This window comes from Hippichthys cyanospilos, chromosome 11, assembly GCF_059441005.1.
Source record: "Hippichthys cyanospilos isolate Australia breed blue-spotted pipefish chromosome 11, RoL_Hcya_1.0, whole genome shotgun sequence".
Taxonomy (NCBI): Eukaryota; Metazoa; Chordata; class Actinopteri; order Syngnathiformes; family Syngnathidae; genus Hippichthys; species Hippichthys cyanospilos.
In genome coordinates, this window is record NC_142379.1 from 21,785,511 (window position 1) to 21,796,659 (window position 11,149).

The 11,149-nt window shown below is 38.7% G+C and overlaps 1 protein-coding gene across 3 annotated transcripts; it reads right to left on the reverse strand.

Annotated features, from left to right (window-relative positions):
- Positions 1 to 3,784: 3,784 nt before the first annotated feature.
- Positions 3,785 to 10,830, reverse strand: LOC148416340 (uncharacterized). Of its 3 annotated transcripts, none has more exons than XM_088428409.1 (4): positions 10,749 to 10,830; positions 8,124 to 8,220; positions 7,072 to 7,219; positions 3,785 to 3,923 (listed from the first exon to the last, which is right to left on the reverse strand). In XM_088428409.1, exons 1-4 carry the CDS (start codon positions 10,817 to 10,819, stop codon positions 3,919 to 3,921), a joined length of 321 nt encoding a protein of 106 aa, XP_088284535.1. In that variant the 5' UTR covers positions 10,820 to 10,830; the 3' UTR covers positions 3,785 to 3,918. The 3 variants fall into 3 exon arrangements, 2 of the variants coding, with proteins under 2 accessions (XP_088284535.1, XP_088284534.1); XR_015867298.1 differs by lacking the exon at positions 3,785 to 3,923 and adding an exon at positions 6,781 to 6,979 and having other exon boundaries at positions 10,698 to 10,789; XM_088428408.1 differs by lacking the exon at positions 3,785 to 3,923 and adding an exon at positions 6,781 to 6,979.
- Between the last annotated feature and the right edge of the window lie 319 nt (positions 10,831 to 11,149).

The following is an 11,149-nucleotide window of genomic DNA, read 5'->3' on the forward strand; positions in this document are numbered from 1 at the left end:
AATGAAACCTCCACTTGTTACCATGTTTGGTCTGATACAGGCTTCACTCTATTTTCATATTAAGTTATTAGCTCAGTTTTACAGCAAAGGCTAATGTGTGAACAAAAATGTGTCACCACTAATGCAAGGCCAACTGCGGCTCTCCATGGGACTCCAGCCAAGGGATGGAAACAGGAGGGATAATAGTACAGTTAATGTATAAGGATAAATAATTTAAGATTTAAGTAAATATATGTACTGCAGTAAGTTGGCATCCAGGGAGTGGCCGTGGCATGTGCGTTTACAGTTAACTCGTCTATCTGGCGTGCAGGGAACGTTATCATTGAGATATTTTAGCTTTAGCATGATGGTCATGCATGCGTCTCTTTGCAATATAGTTTTTTTTATTTTTTTTAAATGAAAAAAAAAATCCATGACGCTCTGAGGGCGTGATAGGTGAGGCGCCAAGTAGCGAGGGTTCACTGTATGTACAGTATGTCCATTCACTGACACGTTTGTGAAAGCTGATGGCCAGAACTGGGTGATTCGTCAGCACCTACAGACCAAAGTTTTGTCGACGGACAAAAACATTTTAAAATTGCCGGAATCGAGTACGACGGAATGGTAGATTTTGTCATTTTAATCATCATTGTACTAATCATCACCTATGTCACCTGACCTCAACTAGGTAAATCTTTAAAAATTCTCACAAATATTTAAACCGAGACATACTTGGGAGCACGAAAGTCTTAACACTCAGTACGTATGCAGTACATGCATGCACCCAGGAATAACTGTTGGGCCTTAAGTACGCAGCAGCTAGTATTAAGAGAGAAAAATTTCTTTAATGTATTGCACTGAGCAACACTTTCTCTTCATTGAGGTAACCAGCGCGACTGGAAAGCCAATGTTTGCACTGTGTTTCAGAGTCATGGTTTCATGAACTAAAATGCATACTGTACACAATTTTGCGCAATGCATACTCAAAGCAATGTTTAGAATTAAGTTGTAAAAGATTTTTTTTGTATACTTTTTTGTTTTACTGCTTAGTCAATACATTTTGAATGTTTAAATCGCTTGCACATTGTTCTGGAATGCCTGGGAGGTGATGACATTCAAGTAATCAAGTAACCACATGGCAAAGAGACAATATCACTCCGATTGGCTCTTAGCCAGGAAATGCAAGCTAGAAGTTCTTTTTTTTTTTTTTTAATTTTAAGATAATGGTGTTTTACTTTTTTTGACTTTTTTTTGTTTTCTTGGGCAATGTATTTTTTTTTGGGGGGGGGGGGGGTGCTATCCTTTTGTGACTCTCACCCTGAGAGCTTTTACAAGAAAAGTTTCCAGGAGCACAAATCACTGATAGTGTGTGTTATGGTACCGGGCCAGTATAAACCTTACCATGGCACGGCTGTAGGCTGTCAAGAAGTACAGTGTGTGACATTGGGCTCTGGGCCAAACATGTACAATTGTCCTCACACAGCCAACATCTGTTCTGGGCTCTTTCTCATACAATCAACATGACAGGTTAACAGGTTCTCATTTAGTTTGGCGGGAAATTATACCTCACCCCTCTTTACATTTTTCTCTACTGCACTAGGAAGTTAAATTTTAAACCTTTGCTTTTTGCTGTGTATGTTGATATTGTTCAAGTCAACACTTTTGTAATGCAAATGTGGCACTTAACCACACTCACTTTTAGAATAGTGGTGACACATTTTTGTTCACACATCAGAAGTACACTAGCCTTTGCTGTAAAACTGAGCCAATATTTTAATGTATATTGTTGTCAATCACATTAATGTAAAATTAAAAGCCCTATGGGAGCAAAACTAAATAAATTACAGCACTTTCACATTTTCTTGCCGTGCATGTCAAAGCATGAGAATGGACAAAAACAGGGTATTGTAGCTGCCATTCTTCACTTACCGCAAAGAAACACTTTTACAACCAGGTACTACTACATAATGTAACTTCAACTTGATGTCTGCCACCTGAACATTGCATGAAGGTTGTATAAGTCATGTTATTTTCTAAAAACGTAATGTGCAATATTAATGCCGTCTCTGGTGGTGGAAATGTGGAATAGCCAACCATCTTTCTTACCAATTATGAATGGTTTCTAACAGCTTGAACATTTTGTGTATGTTAAATACATTTTCATGTGTTTCATTTCTATATTCTAAGCTGATGTAGAATACTGACAAAGTATGAGTGTGGCAGGTTTTATTTCAGGATATCCAATTTTGGCATGTTTTTTTAGGGAGCAAGGAATAGGGAACCCCAGTATCTCAAAAGCCACATCCTGCCTGCTTTCGATGTCTCGTTCTTGAAAACACACCAGACTCAAATGATCAGCTGATCAGCAGTTTCTCTAGAAGCTTGTTTACTATCCTGATAGTTTGAATCAGCTGTGTTGAAATGAGACAACTCTCGAAGAACCGGAGTTGCCTACCCCTGATCTACAGTATCAATGAGTAAAACCATAGGGGAAAATTGATCCTCAATGCGTATTCATAAAGAGTGGGGAAATGTGTGGTTTGCGCTGAAATGTTTTTGTGCAAATGGGAGATATTTTAGCTTTAGACTCCTATCAAAAGTGGATGACCTTGTTTCTATGAAACAATGCTGGAACTGCTGGTGGACTAGCATTGAAAATTTATGTCAGCGGGGTGCAATGTGGATGCCCATTGCCAGGGGAACCCTTAGCCTCTGCATCATTTGTTCAGCCAATATTCATACCTCTGCTACAAACTCCGAGTATGACTGGTGACAGGTAACGATTATATGTGAGTTTCAATGAGTATAAAATATTGGTGATGACAAGGGGATGGCAATCATTGAATTTTACCAGTCAAATTTTAATAGCCTTTTTACTCATTTTATGATCATGAGTAACTATTGAAGAAATCATAAGCAGTTGTTATTGCATCCATATTTTCTACTGTTGCTGTTGTTTAAAATAGTTCGTGTTTCCCTGAGAGCAAAAGTTCATATTTTTTACATATTTGTTCTAGAAAGGGGTTTTCCTCTTATAAAAGTTATTATAAGAGAAAAATAGTACTGCATACATACTATGCAAAGTTTAATTTGTTAGCAAAATTGTACTGATGTTGTCCCCAATTATGTCATATCCACAATGTCACTCCCTGTTTGGGACTTTTCCACATAGATTGCTAACACACGGCTGACACGTTTATGCTCTGACCACAATCACATGCTATCTACGGTGAAACACTGAAGAAGCAATGCCTTGCATCACCATTGTTTTCATTGGCTCAGGTTGAACTTGGTGTCAAGTTAGCATTTTTGGGACATACTACATGAGAACATGACAGTCAGAGACAGTGATCTTACACTATATAGATAATGTTCTTAGGAACTCCCGGGAAATATGTAGTATATTGCAGTTTGGTAGTACTTTGCCCAATACTTATTTAATGAGTGTTGGTCCAAAAACCAGAAGTCTATATCTCCAAGGGGCTAGATAGCTCTTCAATATGCTGCGGACATGATAGCGGATTTAGGAGCAGGATGAAAAACAAAAAGAGTAAAAGAGAGAAAAAAAAGCTCACAGCGGGGTCATTTTTTTCCACTTGGCAATGTTTATGTCAACACTTTAGTGCTGGGAGCAATGAAGTGAAGGCTGCAAAGAAGTGTGTGTCTGGCAACAAACATGAGCAAATCCCATCAAATCCTGATGGCCTTTCATACAAACACAAAAACATGCATGCACCTCTCAAGAGACCGGAACAGAGGCTTGGGAAAGAGATGGCCACCCTTTGCCCAGCCCACTGTAAATTCCCTTCCCTCCTCTGTCTTACCCCCTGCATCTAGCCAGGGGAGGCAACAGGAGAAAGCACCCCAGCGGCTCTCCAATGATGCTGTGGTATGTGTCCCAGACTGCCAGCATCAATCATGGTTGAAGATGAGAAGAGGTCAGCCTCACATGAGCGAAAGAAAAATGTTCCAGTTTAAAATAAAACGGCCATTACAAAAGACGAAAAAGACATGGAAAAACACAGAAAAATGATAGGGTTGAGGAGGAGGTTGGCGATGTGTGTTTTTGAGTAAAGTCATGGCCCTGCAGATCAGTACCACCAAATACAAGTGGGGCAAATAAGTATTTAGTCAACCACTGATTGTGCAAGTTCTCCAACTTGGAAAGATTAGAGCCTGAAATTGACAACATAGGTAAACCTCAACCATGAGAGACAGAATGTGGAAAAAAAAACAGAAAGTCACATTGTTTGATTTTTAAAGAATTTATTTGCAAATTGTGGTGGAAAATATGTATTTAGTCACCAACAAACAAGCAGGATTCATGGCTGTGAAAGAGGGCTAACTTCTTCTAATGAGGTCTAACAAGGTCTAATGATGCTTCACTTGTTACCTGTATTAATGGCACCTGTTTTAACTCATTATCGGTATAAAAAACACCTGTCCACAACCAGTCAGTCAAGTCAAGTCAGTCACACTCCAAACTACACTATGGCCAAGACCAAAGAGCTGTCGAAGGACAAGACAAAATTGTAGACCTGCACCTGTCTGGGAAGACTGAATCTGCAATAGGTAAAACGCTTGGTGTAAAAAAATCAACTGTGGTAGCAATTATTAGAAAATGGAAGACATACAAGACCACTGATAATCTCCCTCGATCTGGGGCTCCATGCAAGTTCTCACCCCGTGGCGTCAAAATGATAACAAGAACGGTGAGCAAAAATCCCAGAGACCTAGTGAGTGACCTACAGAGAGCTGGGACCACAGTAACAAAGGCTACTATCAGTAACACAATGCGCTGCCAGGGACTCAAATCCTGCACTGCCAGACATGTTCCCCTGCTGAAGCCAGTACACGTCCAGGCCCGTCTGAGGTTCGCTAGAGAGCATTTGGATGATCCAGAAGAGGACTGGGAGAATGTGTTATGGTCAGATGAAACCAAAATAGAACTTTTTGGTAGAAATGCAGGTTCTCGTGTTTGGAGGAGAAAGAATACGGAATTGCATCCCAAGAACACCATACCCACTGTGAAACATGGGGGTGGAAACATCATGCTTTGGGGCTGTTTTTCTGCAAAGGGACCAGGACGGTTGATCTGTGTAAAGGGTAGAATAAATGAGACCATGTATTGAGAGATTTTGAGTGAAAATCTCCTTCCATCAGCGAGGGCATTGAAGATGAGACGTGGCTGGGTCTTTCAGCATGACAATGATCCCAAACACACAGCCAGGGCAACAAAGGAGTGGCTTTGTAAGAAGCATTTCAAGGTCCTGGAGTGGCCTAGCCAGTCTCCAGATCTCAACCCTATAGAAAATCTGTGGAGGGAGTTCGAAGTCTGTGTTGCCCAATGACAGCCCCAAAACATCACTGCTCTTGAGGAGAGCTGCATGGAGGAATGGGCCAAAATACCAGCAACAGTGTGTGAAAAGCTTGTGAAGAGTTACAGAAAACGTTTGGCCTCCGTTATTGCCAACAAAGAGTACATAACAAAGTATTGATATGAACTTTTGGTATTGACCAAATACTTATTTTCCACCACAATTTGCAAATAAATTCTTTAAAAATCAAACAATGTGACTTTCTGTTTTTTTTTCCACATTCTGTTATCATGGTTGAGGTTTACCCATGTTGACAATTCAAGGCCTCTCTAATCTTTCCAAGTTGGAGAACTTGCACAATTAGTGGTTGACTAAATACTTATTTGCCCCACTGTACACATACAGAGCAAAAGTGTGTGCATGTGGCACAGATGAATGAATCAATTTATTAATAAATAAATATCAGGATAAATCGGGGGCAGGATCCCAGTCAGTGTAAGTTAAATTGGGTAAAAAAAACAAAATATAAAAACTGCTGTACTTTTATGATCAAAGTCTTGTTTGTAAAAAGAAAAGCTCAAAATTAGTTCCTTCTGTATTTTTTATTTTGTAGAAATATATACAACCTAATCTACTGATATAATGAGGTAGCTGGCGTCTTGGACTTAGGTTAGGTTGTGAGAATTTTTAGGTCAATCCTTGAAATAAAGACTTCATACTTGTTATATTGTATTTTTTATGAAATAATGTTTTATTTATTCTCAAATGTTTTTCTTCCCACAAATTTCCCATATGTCCACTGAAAAATCACAAATTTCCCATATGTCCACTCAAAATCGTACATCTCAAAATTGTTTTTTAATGGCTGCTTACATTTCGCAACTTCATCCTTATCCCCAGCAAAGTCTAACTATTATCATGCTTTTGTAGAGAATCATCTTAGCTTTCCATCAACACTCTTAATACACAAACCAAAGAAGCTGGTTGATGAAGGTAAGTTAAGAACATACTTTTCCTGACATATTCTTCGAGGAAAATAAATTACATTTACCAACCCTAGATGTCTAAGGAGTAGCATTTTTAAGTAGCATTTAGCCTCTAAGTATGTGATGTCTTAATGAAGCAAGAAATCTCAATTTGAAGAAAGCCTGCAGCCAGTGCTTTGAATCTTCATTGCTCCCAGCCCCCGTCTTTGAGTGTTTTTTTTTTAGACTTTGTGACCAAAGAACATTGGTCGTATTCAGTGTGAAACCACATGCATCGCATAAAACGGTGATTATGATTTATTTGACGAGACGATCAAGATTCCTGTTTTTTGCCTTTGATGTCCAGAAATATTGTATTTGTTGAGTGTTATAGAAGTAAAAGTGATCCCCTAAATTGATGCTAATATTTCAATTTTGTTTTTTTTAAAAAACATTAAATGCTGCTGTGATTTGAAAACAGTCTTTAATAAAAAGGCTGTACGTTGTTGTAGTGATAATTGCCAGAGCAATACAATTTGTCATTCACATGCTGCGTTGCGGGTGTTCGGTTCTTCACTATGCCTTCACAACACAGTTGAAGAGGTATCAATTTACAACGTTGTTTATTGTTGCTGGTATAATGTGGCGGTTCAAATATTTTGCCATATCTACTGTAGGCCTATCTCTTTTGTATACTTCTTGGGGGCCACAGGTGAGCTGAATTAGAGAAACAGGATGCAAGATTTGGACAGAGACCTCTTGAGTGGTAGTCACGCGGCTTAATACTGTTGTGTGGGTCCACTTCTTACCTATGGGCCGAATGTCACGCTCATTAGGGACCTCCTGCATGGGCACATCATGAGGGTAGAAAGGCTGTGAGGAGTAGTACTGCTGTTGAGGTTGGACCACCGCAGGGAGATGCAACTGGGAACCCACAGCAAAACTTCCATTCTGCCTCTAGGGGCAAATCAGACACACGGTGGCATACAGTCATCATGTTGTGTTTGTAGCATGGCAGTTTAGCTTCATTGCATTGCTTATGAAGAGCACCACAAATTATAAGGCTATTGAATTATTGTTTAAGAAAATGCTACTGAATGTTTTGTTGATTACTGTAAAAAAAAAAAAAATGTACTGACTGTTATTTTAGACTGCTTAGAGATAGTGACAAAACAAATATGGACGTCTTCTGCTGTGTCCTGGTGATTCTCATCCATTCAAACAAGTGTGCACTGCTTTCACCTTCTGACCAAGTCTGCCCTCATACGCAAGCGCTTCAATTCCAAAGGCGAGCCTCACCACCTGAGCCAATTAGGACCTGTGGTGCTGTAACCTTCTTTGTTTTCTATCAGGCCAATGTGGGGTTTTCATTAGCATATAACCTCCGTCTCTTATCCTAATGTGCTGAAGCTCTGCATACAAATGGAAGCATTTGTGTTGCTGCTCCTTGGCCTGCACCCTTCATACACTCACCTGCTAGGAATCCCAATGTTCCCTGCCACTTCTGACTCTTTATGATTTGGAAAGAACTGCATCCAGTGTGTGGCTTAGCTAAGCAGTTGGCAGAGATGCTCCGACTCAAATTGGACTAGTTAATTCAACGTCGGTAGCTTCTCTGTCTGCAAACCGAAAGTATGTTGGTACAGGGTGATTGTGTAAGACCCAAGAGCGGGGCCAAGAAGAACATTTCAAAATCATGAATGTGCGGAGGTACTGATTGCCAACATACATGAGAAGGAACAGGCAATATAATTATGGAAACAGCTACCAATCTGGCCAATAATCTCACACTTCCAGCTGAGTGTGTGGTAGGTAGTCTGAGGTAATTTATGAGAGGGGAAAAGGAGATCGGGGGTCTTACTATTGCGGCCAGACGGTCACAGGGGTGAAGGGCTGGATAGGAAGAAACTGGATCCACGTAGTAACTCATAGCAGACATTGGACAGCAGAAGCTGGGCCTGTTGAAGGAATCAACACGGCAATGGATGAAGCAGTGTGAGGCCATCTATCAATCACATACTGTTTAAATTGTGTGTGTCGTGTGTGTGTGTGTGTGTGTGTGTGCGTGTGTAGGTGTGTGTGTGTGCGCTTCCATGTGTGTGTACCAGTAACTGTGAGATATAAGAATGGATAGTAGGACGTAGGAGACAAGACAAGGATTTGTACAATCATCTCTTGTTTAAAAATCAAATCCTAATCCTGACTGTAGTGTTGTGCTTCACAACACTGGCATGACTCACGCTCAAAGGGTTAACACCCACCCTGTGATTGGCTGGTGACCATATCTCTTTGAGAAAATTTGAAGTGGGAGGTTTCAAGGGAAAAATACAATATAGTATACAGTTGTAAAAAAATGGATGTTTATTTTTTTAATGCATTTAAAGTATTTCTTTTTGCCCCTTATTTTCTCCAAGCAATCAGTCACATGGTACAGGTTATTGTTTCCCCTTAGAGTGCATCATACATGTGTATAAAAAGACAGTGGCATGTAAAGCTTTCTGTCAATGGAATGTGACCAAAACTTCACAAACACACGCACCCAGATTATAAATTATAGTGAACACCATGTGTATTTCAGCCATCAGAAGTGTAACTATTGGCTACTTTTTGTCATCCTTTGTGCATTTTCATGAACAGAAAAAAATAACAATTCAGAGTAAAAAGATATAGTGATATAATCTAATTCTAAAATTATTATTCTTTAAAATTATACATGACACATGGAGTTAGCTCAGAAATTGATGAAGTTACAGTAATTAGAACGTTGTCAATCTATACCAAGTTTTGGCGAATACATCTTTTAAATGTCCATAGAAACAAGTACCTTAGGAAAAAAATACTGACCCGAACCTTTCAGGAAGTTTTAAATGACCACTATAAAGTAAATTCCAATAGCAGGTGAAATTTTACCACTTTGAAATCTCAGGATGTTTGACGTTGCAACAAATGAAATTTGGTAAAAATATTTATTTGGCTTCAAACCCAAAACAACTTTTACTATTAAGCTTTCAAATATTATTTTTTAACTTAGACATTATCTGTGAAGGTTTTTTTTTGTTTTACTGTTGCTATATCTATGTGTGTGTGTTTTATGACGAATCCATCCATCCATCTACCATCCATCCATCCATTCACCCATCTGTAGCCACTTATCCTTACCAGGAATGCTGGCTTGCTGGTGCCAAATGCAGCCCTGTCACATTAATGTACAGTTATGTTGGTATTTCACACAGCTGTACGTGTGTCAGACTTCGGTTTGATGTCATTTTTAACAATAACTTCATGCTGGGTTTGTCTTTTATTGGTTGCTATGTCCTTTAATATGACAAATTTTTGAATGACCTTTGAGGCAAGGACCACCACTTTGAACCACTCTTTGAACTGCTGCCCTGTGGCAGGCGCTTTAGGACAATCAAAGCAAGAACTAACATATTTAAAAATTGCTTCAATGCCAGGCTATAACTGCATTTAAAAAACAAAATCCACATGGGACATCGCTATCAATCACACAACACACACACATGCACACACACACCTACACACGCACACACACACACACACACATATATATATATATATATATATATATATATATATATATATATATATATATATATATATATATATATATATATATATATATATATATATATGTATATGCCTACCTCAATAAATCATATATTATCATATTGTCACAATAGTAATAAAAAGAAACAACTGATGAGTCTTTTGGATGGGGATTGCGTAGGGATGGTGTATTTGTATGCTCCAATGAGTAGGTTACAACCTTTTTCTTGTCCGATAAACATTGCAGTTTTAAATCCAACTACCATCACTCCACTCTCTTTGCATACTTGATTAAAACCTCCTCTCATTCCACACCACTTGCTTCAAGGTACCACTGGTTATTTGAAACATCAAATATGAGGGCTGGAAAAGAAGGCGCACATTTGGTCCACGTGGACAACATAACTCATCTTGTGCTTCGGCAGTTGTTGGCACATGGAGGGATACCGAGAGCGCTCAACACCAACGCGTCACTTTCGTACTAGAAGAATGCGCAAATCATGTCTCACATCTCATTCAAATACATGCACAGACATTGTTGAGGCGAGGCAATGGACTATTAAAGTAAAACTAACTAAAAACTTTTGGGGCATAACTGCGTTGCGCTTAACAAAACAATGAAGGAGAACAGATACTTTCAATATGCATTTGAATGATGTTTTAATTGTATTAAGTCATTACTGAGTTCCACGGTGGTTTCAACAGACATTATTTGACAAATGCGCAGCAAGAAAAAAAAAAAACTGACGAGAATTTTTAAACCCGACACTTTCACTGATAAATCAATCCCCAGAACAATGTCAAACACGTGACTATGTTTATCCCGTAAACAATATTAAAATGGGCGGCAAAAATAATGAGAGCTTACCAAACGTGTTAAGAGAAGTTTTTTAAGCTGCAGACTTGAGAGATGCCCTACCTGCTCCGAGCGAGTCCCTGCGGGAAATAAGCAGTAATATTATATACACATGTAGTCCCTCCCTCGATCATAAGGGTGATCCTCTTCAAATCCTCTTTTCCCTTCTGGCGTGGATTCATGCACCTCACACGCAGCAGCTGCTCTCGTACGCACAGGTGTTCGCTTTCAAGCGTCTTGTTGTCACTGGTTTGATTGGTGGAAGATATATATATATACTGTATATATATATATATATATATATATATATATATATATATATATATATATATATATATATATATATATATATATATATATATATATATATATATATATCTGTCACTTTAAAGTAATTAGGTATATTATGTTATTACTGTATTTGAAATGCAATGCATTACACTACTATTGCATTACTTTTATTT